We start from the raw sequence: 23,075 nt of genomic DNA on the forward strand, positions 1-23,075 counted from the left end.
GCTTATCATTAACCAGGTATCGTCTCGTCATGGCTAATTATCGTCGAGGTGCATCTGATCGTGGTTGATTTTGAGCGAGGACCTCAGCCTGGGTTTTCTTATATAATTACAAACAGCTTGTTTTAATGAACAAAATACAATTTCAGTCTCAATTGGAGTCACACTAAAAAATACTTCCTTCAAAAATAGCAAACATAAACATTTTATTGCATTAATTAATTAATATCTGTACTCTAATGTATTCTGATAGAAAATCAACAACAATTTTGCGGCGATTTCGAAAATAGGCCTTTAAATGTTTTCAGTTAGACTGCAGTTTCAGTGTCGTGAGTGGAAAGTCCGTTGGAAGAGAGGTTAATTGTGACGGGGTTGTTGTCCAAATAATGCATACGTCTTTTGGGGTGTTTCTTGGGAGGGTAACAGGTACAACTAGCACAATGGAAGTGACAGTTTTCAAATGATTCGTAGTCGAAATTGTCCAGAGATCCGGCTAGACATTGCTCAAAGGATTCTGGACGCGACCTTTGACCGGTTGACGCCCCACCGCTTTTTCGTCTGAGAAAGTGTTTGGCATTTTTAATATATTTATGACTACTACTACTATTGTTATTGCTAGGATTATTACTATTATTAATATTATTGCTAGTATTTGGGGCATGATTTGGTAGAATAGATAATTCACCTTCATTCATATTACCGTCATAATTTTCAACAGGATCGTTTTCAACATCGACCAATTTTTCTGCGGCTTCGCTGTTAACACTCGCTGCATTTAGTTCTTCTTCTTCAATTATGCTATTTTGTCCGGGACTGAAAAATTGTTGTTGTAGTTGTTGTTTATCTTTGTCGCCAGGTGAGGGGTAGTTCTGATGGGCACTAGAGGGCGATGTTGGGGAGGAGGCGGGTGTCTTTGAAGTGAGAGGGTTAGTAGGGGTGTTCGGATTAGTAGCACCTAGTGAAGTGTTGTTATTTTCTGCTGCAGTTGAGCAGGACTGTGACGTCATAGAAGTTGGTGTGGTGGCTGCCTGAGATAGAAGAGAGGTGGCTGTGTAGTGGTGTTGGATGCCATGGTACTGCAATAGTTGGTCCAGTTTCTCTTTCATTGTTGATATCATCTAAACATGAGCAATGATGAATCATCGTCAACTCTTTCCCCTTATCCTCACTCATCACTGATAAAGACTTACCCCTCTCATTATGGAATAATTAGGGGAGGGGCTTCAAGTTCAAGAATCGTAAAAAGAGCTTGAAAATCTGGTGTAGAAATATTCAACCTCTTTGCCGATCATGAGGAGGTAGTGAAAGATATCAAAATTCCAATGACCTTCTTAACTTTTAACTGAATGAATACTGGCATTTACTAAGAAATATCACGCAAAATAATGGGTAATCAGAGCTAATACTTTTGCCCATCTTTATGACCTTTCCCTTTTGTTTACTAGAAAACACTCTAACAACAGTTAGAAGCGGTATTGCTTTTCAAATGGACGTTTGTTGATGCTCAATTGAAGCAGATATACTCAAGTAAGTTGGCACCCCCTGCTTTGAGGCAATTTTACACCAACTTAAAATCAAATTTCGAATATGATTTTTACCCCATTTTTAAATCAACGTTACAATTGGATTTCTGGTAAGGGAACAATGCGTATTATCTGAACTTCATACGTATGCGAGAGGAGGACTAGTGTAGGGAGGGGATCAATGGTGTAAAAATTGTAGAAATTTGATTTTAAGTTGCAATAATATTGCCTCAAAAATTGAACTTTTACTTCGTGAAAATAGGGGGTGCTAACTTACTTTTGCCGTTCAGTATATAAAAAATTCACACGTGGAATTTGGGTTAATGATCAAATTGGGTTGTTGATTAATTCTTTAACCCTGCCGTGTAGCGTGTTTGTTGGTTTGTTTATGTTAGCATTATCTTGGAGGCAGTTAAATTATTACAAGAAAGGCATCAGTAAAAAAAGTGAATTGAAGACATGAAGTAGACAGCTGTATGCGAATACACCAATTCATTTATTCATTTCTTTATTCCGGTTCTTTTTCATTCAAGGCCATGTGGACACTTACTGGCTGGCTTTCCAGCTATCAGTCACGAGAGCGTCTTTTCAAAGCCCATTCTAATATCAAACAAAAAAGACAATTTAAGAAGAAGAGTGTTGCAGACAGATTGAAATGACTGAAGAAGTGTCCGGACATTTCTGGAACCTTGAGCAGTCGAAAATAAGACGAGTTTATGGGAAAACACTGGCATATTGTCTGTCAATCGACTGCCAAAAATAGAATTAAAAGAGGGGGAATGCCACACTCAGTTAGTATAACTATAAATGGGTGGGGGTTGGGGGTCTGGGTAGTTATATCTGGATGACCCCAGAGAGAAGCAATTTAACGCAGTTGAATGCGTTTCGTTCAATGGCCACAGTCACAAAATCAAATTCAAAGGAGGGCCAAAAATTGTTAACCTATAAATACGCTTTGGACCGGTAGAGATCTAAAAATTGGGATCTATAGTACATTTAACAGGAAGACAATGCTCCCGAATTTTATTTGAATTCTATTTAATGAACAGAAGCAGCAATGTTCGTACCAGTATTTTAAAATTATATCAGGGATTGATTGGAAATTCAGAAATTGAAATGTTTGACATATGGTCGTACCAGTGCAACCCCAATCAAGGCCTCGACTTTATGTAAAGACCACATGAGTCCAGACGAGGGAAGTGGAAAAATGGCGCCAGTTACATAGTAAAGGTCAAATTCGAGGTCAAATATTCTTTTCATGAGTCAGGCCTATTTCAGCTCAGGATTAAACCAAAATCTTCTCATCAATCAAAATTATTCGAGATCAACTATTTTTACAGACAGATTTGAGTCACAAAATATTCATATTTGATTAAAAAAGCAGAGCCTAATTATCATACTCCAAAAAGTATTTGAGGTACTTCCACGACAAATAAGGCAGCATTTCTGAAAAATTAGGTGTTTATTTCAACCAACTACTGCTTGGTTTCTAGAAAATTTTAGAAAAAAAGAACACTTGAATTCCCAAGATATATAATTGCCACGCCAATGGTAGGCTAAAGGTACAATTTAAAAACCATTTAGTTGTGGAAAAAACGTATCAATAAAACCAATATTGAATAAAATCAAATTCTCTCCGTGATAGACTCCAATAACATAAATTATAGGAAATTTGAAACTGCTTATAGAATTGGGCCATGATTCTTTACTCACTCCCAAATTCTATAGCACTGGCGAGAAAACAATTCTTAAGGTAGTGTGATTTGTATTTAACGTCTAAATGGAGGGAAATTATTCTTGTGTCATTTTGGAAATGCAGTGTAGGAACCACTAATTCTAAGAAAACTGGAGCTCTACTCGATAAAAGTTTCTGCAAGTAAGTGCCTTCTTCAATCCTCAAAAAGAACTGAAAAGGGAGTAATTCATACGGTAACTTTAAACCATGAGATGTTTCATAATCATGAGATGTAATTTGAAGCAAAAATTTATTGTTCAGTTGAATTGTTTTTCAAGTCCAAATTAGAAGAAAACGCTTAATTCCACTCAATAGGACAGGACTATAGTGGAAATAACTGAAAACTTTTGGGTTCATAAGTTTAATTCTGGTACGAAGTGGTAAAAAGTTCTTGGTTGCAGACACTGGTCTTATTCCACACGGCCATTTTTGCAGTACAATGTTCCCTTCCTCTTGGTAGATAAGATTTTTGAAAAATTGAGCCCAAACTTCTAGAAATAGAGCAAACAACATAAACAAATTTGCAGCACAACAACTTTCTGACAGTTAGAATTTACGAGATTACTGAAATCAGTGAAAACAATTTTAGCCTCAATTTTTTCCAAACGAATTTTTTTTAATGTTATTGAACCAATTCTTCCATTTCAGAGCAAATTTTTACGAAATCAGTTCATAAAATCATTTTTTGCTAAACTTAAGTTGTTTAATGAACGTTTCCCAGAAATTATTTGATCACTCGATTTTCAACAACTTCAATTGACGACTTTTTAGGAAATAAAATTGAAATTAAGGATTTGCAAATTTTGTTTTTAGAACTGAAATCACGGTTTCATTCAAGCGTGGTTATATGTGATTGTAGAGAAATTGATCCTGCTTTACTTTAAGGGAAGTTCATATTGGAGATTTCAAGATTTTATAATAAAAGATATAATCGATTCTGTAAAAGCTATTTAAAAACTAGAACCTCAATTTTTCAAATACATCTAGAACCTCAAATACATCTGGATGGTTGAAATAATGATTCCTACAAAAATTAAAACGGTCAAAACGGATGAGCCAAACTAACATTTTAAAAAAAAACACTCCTCTGACAGTCAAAACCATTCACCACGCATCAAAACAATAAGAACAAGAAAATGAATCTTGAAAAATCAGAACTATTCCACAGGAAGAGAATGAATGTTGGTGGTCGTCTGATATAAAAATATCGCAGGATCAAAACAGTTCATATTTGTGGCGTATTTTGTGTCAAATTAATATGCATTCTTTTCTTTCTGGTAAATTTTTTGGTTGCTTTTCAGAATTTTTTCCGTTCTCATCGAATTTAAAATTTGATTTGTTGCATTTGAACTTTTGAAGAGGTGCACAGAGCTTGTTCTAATTAAATTGATACGAATTGTAGGGCTATCATTAGATAAAAAGATATATTATTTGGAAGTAAACTTATGTCCGTCTAATTTGATTCATTACAGGAACACGCCTAATGTTGAAAAAGCATGAACAAACACTCACATCAAAAACACACTGCTTTGTTCAAAATTGTAATTGATCGGGGAGGGACCAGAAATATGAAAAATTAATTAACCCTCCGCGGGAAACAAAGCTCAATCTGATATTTTACATGACCTGGTTCCACAAAAGTAAAACACTCTCCGGAGAAACATGTATACAAAAACGACGCCTAAGGATGGAAAGAGTATGTTTTTCCATAATGTAATATGAAGCTAATTACTATTTGATTAGTTTTTATTTGGCGAAGACAAAAATGGATTCCCGCAGCTGCCCATAAAATGATCGCCTACGCATTCACCTCAGAGACAAAAGCTATCAATAACTTTCGGCAGAGGTTGGAAAAATATGAGACTGCTGTTCATACATTCACTTTGACAATCGCATTGATGTGCAAACATATACGCAATCGCACGCGCACTGCAATCACCTCAATTATTAATTGACAATCCTTTAAAGACGTCAATTCCGACCGTCTCTTCTTTTTTCCTTTATACTCAATTGAGAGGTCAATAGAAATTTAGAAGAGCAGACTGCCGTCAATTTTGCTTCCCATTAACAGAAATGAGGTAACAAAACAATTATTGGGTGAAACTAAAAAAAAAAATAAAAATAATAGTGCGGTTTGAGCCAAGTTGAGATGGTAGGTCACAAACCTGGGGTCCAGCTGTCAGCGGTAAAGGTCACTACAAAAATGTAATTGCACTCAATCTTAGCAGGAACGAATAACTCAATTAAAATTAGCAAGAAAACGATGACCAAGCAGTCAAAACCATAATCAATTCAACAAAAACGTTAGAAATGACCAATTGCGCCTTTTCTCAACGCCATTAAAGTCATATGTGAGTTTTTACTAATGTAATAATATTACAGGACAAAACACTTGAAAACGGTCAAATGTCCAAAAATCGAAAGTATAAAAAGTCGGAAAAACCATTGCTTGAAGCATGAAACTGTATTACGACTAAATTTTCAATCAATGGAATGAGTATTCGGTCTTTCGTGACTCAGATGATGCAAAAAGATAAAACAACATGATAAAGCGACAAAGCTAAAAAAAATCCCATTTTTTTTCTTAGAAAACAAATATTTATAAAAGTCATAATAACTATAAGCTTTCAACTAAGACAGCTAAAAGATGTGTGTATAACAACAAAGGAGTTTTGAAACCCCCCAAAACCTTGTTGCATTCCTCTGACATGAGTATTTAAAAATAACTTACAACAAAAAGCAGTTAAAAAATTCAATGTGGACAAAGGCGAAGATGAACGTTTTTTTGTTCAATGTTTTAGGAAATATTTACAGCAACTCTTTAGCAGAGTCGAGGCAAGCTGATTTTGTGTTGAAACCAAACTCAGATGATGTTATAGCATCCGAGTGGGATGGCTTATGTATTTCAAGAAGTAGCTCTGGCTGCTTCAACGGGTTGTTTTAATGTTTTTTATCCGAATTTCAAATATTTGCAAATTTGAACTTCAGCAGTGAAGATTTGCAAATATTTTTAAACTTAACATCTTCCGGAAAAATTCGCAAACATTTCCCAATTTGACGTTACTTTTGGACTAGAAAAGTCTGATTATAATCTGGTCAGAATTGCTTTGAACCATTCGTATCTCATTCGCTCGACGAATACAGTTGTTTTTCTTTCAAAAAAAAAAGAATTGGCGCTTTAAGTTTTTGGATTGAATTTGTGAAAGCTAGGCATGATTTCCCTCAATCCTAGATATGGGGGCAGAATTTAAGGAGGGCAATTTATTGGGAGACAATTAATACAAGGGGCTCAAGAACAGACGTATAACGAGCTAAGTAAATGCCAAACTCATAAGTTTGAGAAAAGCTTTATTAATAAAATATTGTCTATAATCTTGCTGTATGCTTGTAATTAGGTTAAGATTGAGCCCTCAAGAGATTTCTCTCGCTATCTCTCATTCTATCTCCAGTAAACAACAACTATCAAATGTCAGTTAAATTCAACTGTAGCAAATATGAGGCGCCATTTGTTCAAATCATCGCAACACTCAAAATGTTCCCGAAATGTCTGCGGCGCCTGTCACTCAAGATTGTGACGTGATAACTGTCCACCAAATGATAAATATTGTTAAGAAGTCACACTGGATGAAAAAGAGCAACCGTCTCCCTTTCAAATCAAGTCCAAGTGCTCATTAAAATGAATACGGTGAAAGAACTATCGGGCAAAACAGTTTCACGCTCGGTGTGCAAAATTGACAGAAAATTTCACTGAGCAGAACTTTGGAGTAATGTTTCAGAAATGTAGTTTCAGATCAACTAACGTTGAAATCTTGCCTTTGATTTTGAAGTTCATCGGCAATTTTCTTTTCCGGCTCCGAATTTTAATTATTAAAATTTAATTTTAATTTGAAATTGATTTTGATTTTCAGAAGTTTTTAGAAACTTAAGAGTTTATTAGTAATTTGGAAAAAAACGTATTAATATGATATTGGTATTGATATGAACCTATCACAACCGAACAAAATATTACGACCGAAATTCTGTGTTAATTCGATGTTGACTTCCGTTTTTTTCCTATTGGAATCGACTGGGTTTTTTTTTCCGTGGGGATTTTTTTCCTGGACATTTTTCTAGGCTTTGCATTCACCAAACTACAGGGGCCATGGCTAGCGGGATCTACTTCTTTTCACTCCTATTCATTTAACCCCTCTATCATTTAACCCCTCTATCATTTCATCAAGTCCCACGGGCCGCTGAGGCATGGCCAGGGCCCGCGAGGCATGGCCAAATGATTATATTGCCAATTTAAAATCGGGGTGAAATGATAGAGGGGTTAAATGATACAGAGGTGAATAAATCGGGGTTAAATGACAGGGGGTTAAATGAATAGGAGTGAAAAAGAGGGACACCGGCTAGCGATAACATGGATTGCGCACAATCTCAATGACCGCGATGAATAAAGAAAAAAATTTGCGCTTTTAAACAGTTCAAATTATGCCTAGTGCCCGGTTCGCTTTCATGTTTGTCGAATTTTTCTAAAGGAGTGCTCCCAAAGTAAAATTGGCTCTAGTTGTGACTTGTTTATCTTGGCAAAACTATCATAATCTAGAGTGCTAATACGTCGTACACTGTCACAGCGGGTTAACAAATAAACAAAACAGCGACTACTAACTTTTTCCGCCCTACAGAGTACCCCGGGATAACATTATGGCACCCGACTATCGGAGCGAAAAGAAGCCAGTTTTCCCAAGCCACAAAGACCCCGTTTAAGTACACAAACAATACGAGGAGCTTACTCAGTTTCGATCATGATCTTAACCTCTTTAATACTCTAGTGCTAAGAACAACAAATGGAGAGCGTTTTCAGAAGTCTTAAATTCTCACTTTTGCTATTATTTACATCAGGTGAATGTACTGAAAACGGTTAAGACTTGAATAAATTTTCAAAAGTAAATGACATTTGCAAGTTCAAAAATGGTTCTTTTAAACGTTTGAACATTTTGCATTTGCCCCCCCCCCCATACTCTTCTACAGCGCGATAGGTTTTACTAGAGCTTAAAATGTTAATATAAATAGGTGATAAATTTTTAAAGGGAACATTAACAAATTAAAACATTAAATACAGATTGAATAAGCGACAGACGCGCATTCGAATCTATTTCAGTTCGCCGTGAATAAACTTCCGTGTTCACGCTCTTTTGTGAAACTAATTTGTGTCTCAACATAGAAAACATCATGTAGGGTCTAATGAGAAGCAATGCCCATCAACAAAGTTGATCATTGCGCTAGTGTGAAATACTTGTTGAAAATACTTTTAATCTAGAGAGAAGAAACACTTCTTATATCTTATACTTCATTTCACAACGAGCTGCTCATGAAACTGAAAGAAATCTTAGCACACAACATAGGCGGCTGTGCAAAGTCATAAACAAAGGGTTATTTGTCAATTTACAAAAGGCAAAATTTACGCAGACAAAACTTGTTCACAAACTAGTGTGTGAAACCTTTCTCATGTGTGGCAAAAAGTGAATTATTTAATTCTTTTTGATACATGCAAATTAAATAGCAGGACAAGAGTCTGCTTGGACTATTTTTCCCACAATTCCGGGCGGGGGTTCCAAATTAGGACCACGCATATGTTTATCTGATAAGTTCTAGGAAGACTTGAAGTTGGGAAAATCGATGGATTAGGTCAAAATGCGTAGGCGTTTAATGGAATTTGAAGGAGAAAATACTTTTGCGGAGGTTGATAATGGAAAGTTTTTTCCTTTAATCAGCACAGTCAATTTGCTGCAGTGGGAAATGACACAACAATAACAAGCGGACACACATCAGAATATATCAACAAACAGGAAATCTTAACATTTTTAGAACCCATTAGAACTCTTTTTTTAAGGCAAAAATGGCATAATCTCATTCCCATTTTACCTCTTTTCTTCCATAGGAATGGAAAAATAGCCGTACATGGAATGGGACCTAAAAATGCTTCAAGGCCAGACGCTGAAAACCGGCCCTTTCTTCTGATAATAATTGAGTTAGTCCTAATATCACTATAACTAATGGAAGTGTTAATTATTTGCAGAAAATGTCCTATTTATGTACCACAATGAAGGTGTAATAGCAAAAACTAAAGATTTTTAAGTTCTTAACCAACCCCAACCCAAATGAACTTAATTTGAAACAAGTTAAACAAGTTGATTAAAAAAAGTTCAAACGGTTGCAGTGAAGCTAAAACAACCTGAACTTGTAAATGAGAGCTCAGAACATGGCCTGCAGAATGTGACAATACAGTGAAACTAATTGTTCAAAAAAGGGGAATAAAGTGTTCTCTTTTAATACATAGAACGAAAAGAGCGAATGTTTTGAAAGAAACTTTTCTGTAAAAAATAAGTTTGAGTTTTCCCAAAAATTGGTTGTGGTAAAAAAGGGATTTTGGTACTTCATCTCGTCTTCTAAGAACAAAAGGAAACATTGAAATCAATTTCGTTAACTAACAACAGAAACATGGTTTCTCCTGGAAGAGCTCAAATAATAAATATTAATCTATGAAAGTGCGTTTTCAATTTGATTTGATATACACTCATCGAACAAAATAAACACATATTGACAGTTTTGCATCAAATTTTGTAGAACTTCGATTATAAAAAGCAGTAACCAGAACTGTTAAATAGATCACTAATAGAAAAAGTTGGAGAGAAAAACTTTGGCCCCATATTTTGATGATGTCAAACCTTTGTTTTCACATCACAAAGATTTTCAATAAATTATCACCAATGTTTATGCACCTGAGAGCTTCCAATATTGTGATTGCATTTGTTCTCAATTAGAGAACAATCTTGGTTTAAACTTCTAAAAACACTGCATTCAGTTTTTGACAACCTAAGTCAAATTTGCTAGAAAAAAAACTGAATAAAGAAAACGGCGTGCACCTGTAAAAACAGCACAGGGAAGTCGGAAGGGAGAAAGTTGACCCTAAAATTAGATAAAGTCAAACCAACGGTTTTTTACATCAGAAGATCTTCGTTCTCACATGCGAAATTTATGCCTTCAATTCTCACTAACGTTTACATACCTGAGAGTTACTAAAATGGATCTTTGGTTGATCTCAATTCGAGTTCATCTTGGTATGAAATTTCAGAAATATTGCAGTGAGTACCTGATGAAGTAAGTGAGGTATCATAAGTTCTAAAACTTGGGCCAAAAACTAACAAATGATTGCATGAATGAGAATCAAGTTATTTATTTTTTTTCTTTTCCTAGAAGTAACGGAACAAAATAATGGTCTTAGATCTTAGATTTTGATTTAAAAAATGTCAAAAGAGGAGTTATGCAGACGAACATATAAAAACAGACCACAGTCGGAAAAATTGCTATCGAATGACAACCGGAGCAATTTAAATCAGGGGCTGTAGCCTAAATAATTTTTTCTTTTTGGGTGCGAATACATCAGCTGATGGTAGGATTCGAACTCCGACCTGCAGAGTCCGCTTCCGTCATCTCCTGGGAGGTATTAACCACTCGCCCACCAGGCCCTTGTCATCGAAAGTCTAACAATCGGTTTTGTTTGAGCAAAAAACTTTATTTCGGGGTGAGAGCAATTGAAATCACTAAAAAATCAAAAAGAGCGCCAAAAAGTCACCCGGAAAGTTAAAAATTATTCTAGAAGAAAAAGACAAAACAGTCAAGCAAAATTTTGCATAAAAAAGAAACACATTTACAATAATTGCTTCTCACTCGAGAGCATTTAAAAACCTGACAAATTGTAAGCTCCGCTAAATTTTTCGTGACATTTTTTTTGATGAATTCTAAAAATTAAATTTTCCAAATGTGTATCAAAACCAAACTTAGGTAACAAAATATCAAATTAACCCAACCGTTGAACAGAGCAGTATAGTTTGACACAAAAAAGCTTTAGTTTTTGTTAACAAATATCACATATTGAAACCCCAACTCAGTGGACGGAGTAACAGGGAAGTGAATTCTATTAGATGAGCTGAAATACTTGACCAGATTCTAAAAATTTCTGTGTTCTACTTGATTTGTAAATGAAACTGTGAACAAATATACTAGTATTGACGCAGTTTGACATTAATTACGTTATAAAAAGTTTTAGACGGAAATGTTTGCTTTTCTTGTCTAAAACTTGATGTTTTAAACTGAATCAAAAAGATTAACTTAAGATTATGTAAATGCAGATTTATTTGAGAATCTATCAAATAGAAGTCACTAAAAAATCAAGAAGTGCGCCAAAGTGTCACTCGGGAAGCTAAAAATTCCAAAGAATTCCAAAAGTCAAATTTTCCAAAAGTGTATTAAAATCAAACTCATTTAACAAAATATCAAATTAACCCAACCGTTGAACAGAGCAGTATATCTTGAAACAAAAAAACTTCAGTTTTTGCTACAAAATATCACTTATTGAAACCCCAATTCAGTGGACGGAATAACAGGAAAGTGAATTCTATTGGATGAGCTGAAGTGATTAACCAGTTTCTAAAAACTTCTGTGTTCAGTTGACTTGTAAATGGAACTTTAAACAAATATACTAGTATTGACGCAGTTTGACCTTAATTACGTTATAAAAAGTTTTAGACTGAAATGTTTGCAGTTCTTGTCTAAAACTTGATGTTTTAGGCTGAATCAAATAGATTAACTTAAGATTATGTAAATGCAGATTTATTTGAGAATCTATCAAATAGAAGTCACTAAAAAATCAAGAAGTGCGCCAAAGTGTCACTCGGGAAGCTAAAAATTATTCTAGAAGAAAAAGACAAAACTGTCAAGCAAAAAAATTGCATAAAAAACACATGTTTACAATAATAGCTTCTCACTTGAGAGCATTTAAAAATCTGACCAATTTTAAGCTCCGCTAAATTTTTTGGTGACATTTTCTGAGAAATTCCAAAAATCAAATTTTCCAAAAGTGTATTAAAATCAAACTCATGTAACAAAATATCAAATTAACCCAACCGTTGAAATTTATAACCGGTAACAAAATATCAGATTAACCCAACCGTTGAACAGAGCAGTATATCTTGAAACAAAAAAAAATCAGTTTTTGCTAAAAAAAATATCACATATTGAAACCCCAATTCAGTGGACGGAATAACAGGAAAGTGAATTCTATTGGATGAGCTGAAGTACTTAACCAGTTTCTAAAAATTTCTTTGTTCAGTTGATTTGTAAATGGAACTTTAAACAAATATACTAGTATTGACGAAGTTTTACATTAATTACGTTATAAAAAGTTTTAGAAAGAAATGTTTGCATTTCTTGTCTAAAAATTGATGTCTTAGGCTGAATCAAAAAGATGAACTTCAGATTTATGTAAATGCGAAGTTTCTATTTAGGTTTTAAATTTAACAAAATATGCATTTGTTTACAGCCAAAAATTATCTAGTTAAATAAACCCATCATTCTGTAAAAGCTGTAAAACGTGTGTAAACAACAAAATTATTCAGAATTTGTTCTAGACATTTTTCAAAATGAAAAACTTAATTAAAGACCAAAACAATTTTGACTAATGCCCCGAAAAAAATACTATAGTCCTAGGTGAAATGACCACAAAAAACCATTTTTGAAAAAGAGTGCTCGAACTTAGATCGATAATTTTTTTCCACAAAATCAATGTTGAGAATCTTTTCCCAAAAAAATGTGAGTAACATAAATCCAAAAAAATATATTAAACTAGGAAAACACAAAATGATCTATTTTGGCAAAACATTAATTGCTATTGGCTGCTAACATTAAGTGAAAAAACCGATACAAATTGCAACTGAATAAGAAATCTCTGTTTTAACCTGTAAAAAAACGAACGAAATTTAAAACTCAAAGTCGAAAAAAGATTTTCAGCCCTAAATTTAAATAAAAAGATTTTAGTTCCCACATGATCAAGATCTGCTTTCAATTCTCATCAGCAATTATGCACATGAGAGCTTCTCACATGCTGCTCTCACTTGATCAGAAACAGAGTTATAATTTTTGCGAAAAATTTCGGAAACACTTCTGAAAGTTTTAAAAACTTTCAATGAAGTAATGGAGGTATGATTGAAGCATGGAAAAGAATGTGTTCGGGAAGTTCGAGTGAGGTCATTAGTAAATTCATTTCACGAATGTGATTGCCATTACTTAGTTTCAAAGAATGTATTGCTGCTCTAAGCTCCTCAATCTTGTTTAAAGGAGAAAAAAGCTTCACACAGATGCTGAACACAGGAAACCCAAAAAATGGATATTCATATTTTCGGGGCCATTTTTAGGAAAAACTAACAAAAATAAATGTGGGAAGCAAAATTGCAAACCAACCCACATATTGGCAGATCAGATTACTTAAGTCGTTACTCAGTGATAATAATAAAGATCTCCCTTCCGTCTATTCCATGGCCAGAAACCAATCAACTTCGTGGGCCATTTTGTTGAGGAACAAAGATTACCATAACAACTACTGATTGAATTTTGATCCATATCTAATCAAATTCTCCAAAACCCAGCTAAAAGTTTCAAAAGTTACAAATTGTGTACAAATCTTTGAAATTTCAACTTTGCTCTTTTATCAATAAAAAAAAGGGGATGCTCAGCTTCGTTTCAGTTCCGGATTAGAGCTGAATGTATATCTATTTTTTTAATACTCCCAGTCGCACATTTTCAAGTGCTCTAAAACCAAAATCTGCTCCAAATTCTTACCAGCATTTTTACACTTGAGAGTTTCAAATTTGAGAGTACAAATTTTAGCATAAAATTGTGGAAATACTGCTGAAAGTTTTATAAGTTTTTGATGACGTAAGTGATGTATGATTGAAACACTGAAAAGAATGTGTTCGAAAAGTGCGGCTGAGGACAATAGTAAAATGATTTCACAGATGAGAATGCAATTAACTACTTTTAATCAATTAAATTGCTGCTCTAAGCTCCTCAATCTTATTTATACGAGAAGATAAAAAATTTTACAGATGATGAACACAGAAAACTTGGATATTCGTATTTTCGGGACCATTTTAAAGGAAAAACTTCTAAAATTGAATGTGGGAAGCAAAATTGCAAACCAACCCGCACATTGGCTATTTTGATTCAACAAGTCGTTACTCAATGATAATAATAAAGATATCCATTCCGTCTATACCATGGCCAGAAATTAGTCATCTTCGTGGGCCATTTGATGTGGAACAAAGGTTACCATAACAACTACTGATTCAAATTTGATTCAAAACTAATCAGATTCTCCAGAACCGAGCTGAAAGTTTCAAACACAAATGTTACAAATTGTATACAACTCTTTGCCATTTCAACTTGGCTCTTCTATTAATAAAAAAAATGTGGATTGACTCAGCTTTGCTTTAGTTGCGGATTAGAGCTGAATGAATATCTATTTTTTGAATACTCCCAATCGCAAATTTTCAAGGGAGTACACTTTGAGAAGAATTTTGTTAAAAACCAGGAAATTCTGAATATAGTCAACTGTAACTGCACCTCACTAAAAATAATTAGTAGTCAAAAGTCTTCTCAGTTGCCTACCGCTTGGATTCCCCCTCAAATTGATGTAAAATCTGCATTTTGTGAAATCTACAAACTAACCCTGTTGTTCATTTCAATCATGTCCGATTTATGAGCAAAATCCACTGCCTGCTTTCCTAGTTTTTCCAGCCTTTCCCTAGCTACAGATTCCATCGTCTCTCTCATTTGAGGAAACTCATTCAGAACCTGACTAAAATCAGCCTGGTCCAAACTGTACATGTTACAAAACGTCTCAGCTTTGATTGTTGCAGTCCTTCGCAGTTTTGCGAGTAGGCAAATCTCTCCGAAGTATGATCCTTCGGCTAATTGAGCGACACATGTTCCATCTGAGATTATGACGTCAACAGAGCCAGTTTGTATGAAGTACATCTTGTAGCCGAGAGTGCCTTCCTGAATGACTGTGTCGCCAGGCTGGTACACTTCAAACTGCAGCTTTGAGACGACAGCTGAGACGAAAGCAGGATCGGCGTCTTTGAAGAAAGGCACGACGCCTACCAGTTCCCTGCAATTGTAGTTCAACACTTCCTGAAAAACAGATAAAATCGCACATGATTGAATTTTTGGAATGAAATTTCATCGCTTAATTGAAAGGGTCAAACTTTTCGCAATAGCAAGGAAGGTTTTCACAGTTTTGAAAAAAACGGCTTAAAGAGTTAGCTCTGGTATTAAATGATTTTATCACCAATTGCGCAACGAGAAAATAGTCAATCTGGCTCTGTAACTTCTTTTAAAAGTCTTTTCTACACACGAGGACATGAAAGCACAAACTCTAGTAACCAAAGTGTATTTAACTGATCAATTTTTAGTACTACAAAATTAAAGATTAAATTAATTTTCATTTTAAAACTTAATTTGATGAATCTTTGACTATAAACGACTTTAAACGAACTTGAACAATAAATTACAGATCCAAGAAACATTCAAGACATCAAACTTTGACTTACATTTCGTAGGCAGTCGTTGAGTTCGTTGAGCACATCATTCTCGTTGAACATTTTGCCCTTGAATTTGTACTCGTAGTACTGGTGGATTCTCACTTGCAATTCGGGTGGAATCTTCCGATGGTACATGTACTGTTCCACCTGCTTCATCTAAACGCAAACGCATTTACAAGAATGGTTTTGAATCAGCTCTGCGTCTGTTGTTTCAATCCTGTATGGCATGGGTGCAAGGAACTACAGTCGAGTAGAGATATTACTGTGAAGTGCGCATTGACCAATCCATTATGCTCATGTGAAGTCAAACAAAAGTGAATGTGAATTAATGTGAATTAACGAAAAACTCCCGATAATTAGTAAAATAAAAAAGATGTAAAACACTAAACCAAATCAATTCCCTATCAGCGTCGCTCTTCAAGCGCAGCAAATATCCCAGGCAAGGTAGATAGACAGAACTAAAACTGTAAAAATTGATCCAAGTCCGAATTGCAAAATATTTATCTATGATTCCAAACTCCTATGACAACAGAATATAACGAAGAGGCAGGAGGAAAACAAACGTGCAATTCTTAAACAAAACAGCTTTCCAATCAAGAAAATTAGTTTTAACAATTAAAATTGTTCTCTTACAAAACCTGAATCAGTCAATTTCAGTTAAAACTGAATCGATTTTCTAAGACTAATTTTTTTGCAAGCCAACAAAATGTCAAAATTGACAAAAACAATAATTGAATCAATGATAGAAAATTATTTGCATTTTCATTTCTGCAAAACAATGATAATATTGAATTTTATCACATTTTGTTCCGACCCACTTCAGTGGGGGGGAGGAACTACATACTTAATGGTTTTTTTTTTTCAAAAATTTGTTCAGTCAATTTTGGCCGATCGATATGATCATCGTACAGGGCTGTGAGAGGTATCATTAAACAGCCCGTCCAGCCTATAACTCATAACGAAAAACATTTTTTTCATCTAGTATTTTCCAGGGAGTTATTGAGGTTTAAAGTTTTAGGAACAGTGGACTGATTTTCGTTGTTACTGTTCACGTTTTGCGTATTTTTACATAATTTTTTGACAATTTTGCCAAAAAGTGTAATAACTTTTTTTTATAAATTAGTGTCGATAATACATCTAAAAACAGAAGAGTGCTTTTGAAACGTTTGATTCTATTTGTGGCTAAAACTGTTGTAAATTTTACAAAACTTAGCCTTTATTCAACAAAAATAAGCTTTTTTGTCCACTTTGTTTAATTTTGCTCAATTAACACACCCTAAAACTGCTGATACAATCTTCTAAGACTCCAATGAGGGCAAGATTTACTTGTGCATTCTTTTAGAGTGCTCTTGAATTAAAACTTTGCCGAAAATAAAGTCAAAATATACATATCCGTAACAATCGCAACAAGTACATGTTTCTAAATCACAAAAAACAGTAAAAAGGCAAGCTTGGGTGTTATCGCTGTTTTTTGAAAGTCCAGAAAAAATTAAACTGTAATTAATCAGTCGATTTTGCTTTTTAAAATATTTTTACATTTTTGCTTTTCTGTACGTTTACTACAGAAAACAAACATTCAAACTAAAGGGTACTGATGATAAGTTCAATTGGCTTCCTTTAGAGTTTCATGGAAACTGACTTAATTTTTTTAGTAAGTATCTTCGAAATAAAAAATGGATTATTGAGCTGTGCTATTGTTTTTCTCTTTTTGGCCAACAACAGATGGTTAATGAAATCCAGTGTCATCATTGTTCTCATGTTTTTAATTTGAAAATATTTTTGCGGAATGATGTTTTAAGTAATCTGCCTGAAAACTACAAATTTTCACGCAATTTTTTGGTTTTTTGAACATCTTCCTACCTTTTAGTTTCTTTTTCCAGTCTTTTCACATATTTCACTTGTCAGATATCAAGTGCTTGGCACGTAAAAAGGGGCGCAACCGAACGCATCCGTTTTTCATTTAATAGAGGATGCTTTTAGCCGGCTCGAAGCCGTCTTCTAAAAGAATTGAATGGATCTTTTTGTTTTTCTTCATTTGTCGTTCTTTTTGTAAATTCTGGATAGTTGCAGATATTCTCGGCTTCCTACGGACAAGCAGAAGATTCTATTGCCCGATTATTTTAATAGCTAGTGTTTTTCATGACATTGAAATCAACTTTTTAAAATGTATGGTCTTAACTTAAAAATTTGAACTTTTCTACACATTTGGCTACTATCTACATAGTCTCATTAATTACAGGTCGTCTATAATATTGTTTGTGTTCACAAAAGGCATAAAAGAAACTATCTAATTTTTTTAGTGCATTGCCTATGGCTTTAATGGCTCCGATTTCACATTTTAAAGAAGTTTATTCATTCATTTTTTGATTTCAAGTGTTTTTGTCGCTCTTTTTGTAGTCCAATGATAGTTTCTGTTTAATTGCAGGTCTTGACGACTTGTTATGAATCGACAACGAAAATTATTTACCAATTACAGTTGAAAGCTAAATATTATTATCACTGTTTTAAAATATATAATTGGATATATTTTAAAAACTTGCACTTTGCTGTTCTTTTTGAAATCATTGTTACCTAATCTCATTGATTACAGATCGAATTTAAATTGATCAGTTTTGAAGAAGGACACAAATTAACATATTAAAGGTTTTTAGTGCGTTGCTTGTTGTTTTAAAGGCTTCAGAGCCGATTTTGCGAATAAATGAAGTTGCGATTTTTGTCTATTAAATCGTTTTTTTGTGGACGTTTGACATATTCTGAATAATGACAGATTTCAATGGCGTCTGAAAAAAAATCAAAAAAGTAATAAGTTCTTTTGATAGCCCATGTTTTAAAGTCTTGGAATTTAATTGTATTCGAAAATTCAATCTATGGAATTTTTGTTTTCCACGTCTGAATTTGTCGTTTGTTTTCGTAGACGTACGACATATTCTGGATGATGAAAATTCTCAATGTCTTCATATTGAGGCATGAAGGAGTTTAAACCAATTTAAAGATTCAACCGATGATTTTCATTATTTGAAGTTATTTGTTTTTAAAAAAAAGTTTTTTTTTCTTTGCCGTTTTTGACCATTTTCGTCTACTTGTTACTGAGTCTCATCATGAAGTGGCCCCATGTTTTTTCTAGTGAATTCCAAACTAACGAACTAAATTGTTTAGTTTAAAAATTATTTCGCAATATTTTGACTTAGTATTTGAATAATGGCAAGTCTTATCGGCCAATAAATGTGGCATTTTTAACTTTTCTAAGTGATTTGAGTTGGAAGAAATTTTTTATTCATAGACTAAAATTTTTTGATCTATATAAGAGATTTGTGAAAGCTTTCCTATCTTTTCCCCATTTGGTAAAGAGTTAAGGCAAAATTGTGGATGATAAGGGGGGTCGAAACATTATGTGAGAACGCACTTTACCTCCTTATTGCCTTTAGAATCAATAAAATTACAAAACTTTTGCACTTAAAATATACATTTTAACATCTAAGCATCTAAAACATCTAAGCCTTCCAAAAAAGATATCTAAAAATTAGATGATTAGATTGCGTATTGTTTCATTTCAGTCAAAATTCAGTCAAAATTATTAGCATTTAGGCAGTCAGTCATTGGGCGTTGTTTTGCATTCAAATTTTAATTAAGAATCAATTCATGGTACAAAAATAAGATCCAGCTAGAAATCATTGAATATTGCTACTTAACAATACCGAAAGGGTATTTTCGGTGCATACTTCAATTGACCGTTAGAACTGGGAAAATAGCATAGATCACGCAAAACTCAAAAAGCCATGACGTCATTCAAAAAGTCAGAAACAGTCAAGCAAAGACTTTTCATAAAAAATAAGCAAAGGACAACAATAAATGCTTGAATTTCAAGAGCATTTAATATTTTTTGCTGATGGTTGAAAAGACCATCCCTTAAGGTACGCATTTTCAGATGACTTTCATCTCACGAACATCGTGAACAAAGTTTCAATTTGATCAAATGTAAAATGATTCTCAACGAGGATCACTTTCAACAAAAGTTGAAGCACTAATAATAGCTGGCTAATTTTTAATGTTATACATGGTTTCAAAAATTTTAAACCATTTTTGACTTAGACCCTATTTCTGATTGCATAGCCTGTTGTGACATGAATTTTTACAACTGGCAAAAAACACCAGCATAATAAACGTTTGCTTTTTGAAGCAAACAACTTTTGTTTTTGAAGGTAAATGACCGTGTTACCTTTTCGGTGAAAAGGCGGCGTGAATAATTCAACTGCTGTATGATGTTGGTTGCCTGCCCAATGAAGAGAGCGTAGCAAGTGGCTCCACTCAGCATAGACAGCATGAGGAGCCATAGATCCTGCATATTTCCAGGAGGGTGTTTGCCATACCCCATTCCCAACATGTGTGACATGGCACGGAACAGAGACCAGCTGTACTGCTCCCTCCACGTGGCGTTCTGGAACAAACAAGAGCTTGACTAACAAATACGGTTTTTCCTTTACGACCCAACTTCCCTGACTTTTAGGCGCCTTGATGTTCCAATTCAGCAAATTTAGAGGAAAAACTCTATGATAAGCTAATTTTCCTCTTTATTTTCAGTCAATTTTGGTCAATCGATATATTTTGTAGAGTGAAGCAAGAAGGGTGTGTCATCAAAAAAGATCTCTGAGTCAAAACCAAAAAAAGTCGGAATCAATCAGTGAAAAAGATATTATCGAAGTGAAAGGTTATCTTTACCTTCATCGGTTCACGAAGGCTCCTCCGGCAGAAGCACGTGCAATAATAAACATACCCAGCAGATTGCCGGAAAATCGCCGCCATTGATTCCCATAACCCGATTGGGATTGAAAGAACAGAGAAAAATTGAAAAAAAACTGATTGATGTAAGAAAACTTTTTAAAATTGCGAACTATTTCGATTTCATTTGTTGTTAGACATGCTCCTGTTACTAAATGAGAGGATACATGGACTAGTTTAAAAACCAATAAAAAATTGAAATGGTAAGTACGACTTCAAGTAACTGGCATCTAAAATTGGGCTTTATGGGTTTATCCCCTTTCTTTTATTGATTGCCCTATTTCGATACATATTCTGTTGATTTCAGATTGCTTTGCTGGGCAACTGCTGTTGAAAGCAGACAATAAAACTAGCCTAGAGAAATCGAAACGATTTCACCGAAAATTTTGAAAAAAGCGGCAAAATGAGAAAAATTGAAACACATTTTTATTTGACGAAATAAAAAACATAGCAGGACAAGTCCTGAACTACAATTAAAAAAAAATGATTAAGCAAACAAAAAACTAGACCTAGATTGGACTATGAATGCATTGGGGAAAACATTTAGAAAAAATCCGATCAAAAAACCGAAAAACAGTTAAAACCAAAGTCAAAATGCCGCATGTGAACAAAAAACCAATAACGAGAAAGCGAATTTTGAATGACAATGTGTGAACAGATCTTTAAAACCCCAAAGCCCAGTACATTTCACAGTCTTTGATTTGTAAAAAAAGCAGGACCAGTCCTGGGCTACAACTCCAAGAATACAATCAAATCAACTGGCGACAACGATAACAGCCCCATTAAAAGAACAGCTTCCAATAACAAAAAAACAATACCAAGACTTCAACGAAAGTTAACAAAACTCCAAAGAAGTTGAAAGGAAATAAATTCACTTCATTTCAGAAAAATAGTGTTATCGAAGTTGTTATTCTCAATAATAATAAAGTCAGCCACAAAAATGACAAATGCGAGTTTTGGAACAAACACCAACTCCTAAGAAGACCACTGCAGATGAAATAAACGGACAACGCAAACAACAACTGACACAAAATGATTTTAACGAATATCATTGCCATTAAGTGTGATCAAAGTCAAGAAGCACGCAACTAAACATTGAAATCTTTAACATCTATTGCACTCTCTATCAAAGAAAAAAATGAACTTCAAGAAAATAGTTGCGGGAACATGCCATTGAAGTAGCCTCAAAAGCCTGTAACAAAAAATTGAAAATTACAGCTCAATTACGCCTACTGTGGCAACAAACAAGACATAACAATAACTAGACTAACCAACAGGACAAAATCAATCCAAAAACTGTCAACAATATCAATAAAAAAATCTCGAATAATTTTAGAAAAAAGTCTGGACAAAGATATTAAAACTTTCAGCTTTGAGTTGTAAAAAACCAGATAAACTCAATTGTGCGTAATAGAAAAACCAAAGAGAATTATAATTAATGAAATTAAGTAGCAGAACATCAAAAACTACAAAAAAGTGCAAAATCCGAACCAGAATGAATACTTTTTGAAAGCAAGTAGTATCAAAGTAGTGAAAACTGTTTGAAATGAACAAATCTTAAAATTGATCAAAATGCAATATTTTTTAGAGAACATCTCTCCAGGAGTTGTTCATAGAAAGACTAAATGACAGAACGAAAAAATCTAAAAAAAAAATGAAAAATCCAAAAACTTTTATTAACATTTTTCCGAAAACAGTTAAAGTCAGTGTCGTTAAAGTCTTTATATTAATCTCAAATTAGTAAATTCCTTTAAAGCGAGCCATTGAGGCTCAGCACTGACGAGACTAAATAAAAAAAAACAACAAAAAGGTCTACAAAAAGAGATAAAAACTTTTATTTCTTGGAAACAAAAAGCGTCCAAATATTTCATAACCATTAGTTGCCTTTTGATGATGGCTTTAAACAAGTGCAACAATCGACCACTAGAACATACGTATCGCCTCTTCAAAAAATCCATAGAGCAAACGAAAAGAAAAACAGTGAAAACAGAAGGCAAATTGCCACACTTGAAAATTCGCTCTGAAAAACCGGAAACATGTTTAAACACAATTCTTTCACTTCACTTTGAAAAGCACTTTGAAAAAATCACGCCTTTTAACTACCCGGTTTTCGATTCTCACAACTCCAGAGTTACTAAAATTAGTACTCCAATTTGACTTCTCACTGATATTTAAGATGTTAAAAAAAGTGAACAGTTCTTAAAAAAAGAGAGACAGCATACCAATACAATTCAAATTCTTTGAAATGTAAGAAATTAGGAGTGCAATAATGGCCTGCCGAGAAGATAAGGGCAGCTATTAAAAACTGACAATTCCGACCCAACAAAATCATAATGTTGATTTCTTTGTATGAAAAAAAGTTACTTTTCTCGGTACCAAAGAAAATTTGCAACAACAATCTCATAACTGCTGCCGAAGAACAACAGTGGGCAAAGTGTAGTCCAGGCATATTATCGCGAGGGAACAATCATAAAATGTATTTTTACAAACACCACCAAGACTAGCGTGATTTAAGTAAGGTGGTTAGCTTGATTTTCTGTCGTCCTGTGACGTAGGATTATCACAAAGTCAAAATTAACGGAAGGAGCAATGCCTCCACAGAACCAATGTATTTAAAATGTC

At 34.0% G+C, this 23,075-nt stretch overlaps 2 protein-coding genes across 13 annotated transcripts in view; both read right to left on the reverse strand.

The window, feature by feature from the left end:
• The window catches only part of LOC142342119 (cilia- and flagella-associated protein 46-like), a 754,419-nt gene that overhangs the window by 351,100 nt on the left and 380,244 nt on the right, over positions 1 to 23,075 (reverse strand). The gene's annotated exons all lie outside the window — the stretch shown is intronic.
• The window catches only part of LOC142342084 (potassium/sodium hyperpolarization-activated cyclic nucleotide-gated channel 3-like), an 87,520-nt gene continuing 64,634 nt past the window's right edge, over positions 190 to 23,075 (reverse strand). The window contains exons 6-9 of the mRNA XM_075393276.1: positions 19,894 to 20,112; positions 15,687 to 15,833; positions 14,803 to 15,267; positions 190 to 1,115 (exon numbers count right to left, since the gene is read on the reverse strand). Of these exons, the coding sequence (XP_075249391.1) occupies positions 306 to 1,115; positions 14,803 to 15,267; positions 15,687 to 15,833; positions 19,894 to 20,112 (1,641 nt within the window). The 3' untranslated portion in view covers positions 190 to 305. The remainder of the gene's footprint in view (positions 1,116 to 14,802; positions 15,268 to 15,686; positions 15,834 to 19,893; positions 20,113 to 23,075) is intronic.

Source organism: Convolutriloba macropyga, chromosome 1, assembly GCF_964194025.1.
Source record: "Convolutriloba macropyga chromosome 1, txConMacr16.3, whole genome shotgun sequence".
Taxonomy (NCBI): domain Eukaryota; kingdom Metazoa; phylum Xenacoelomorpha; order Acoela; family Convolutidae; genus Convolutriloba; species Convolutriloba macropyga.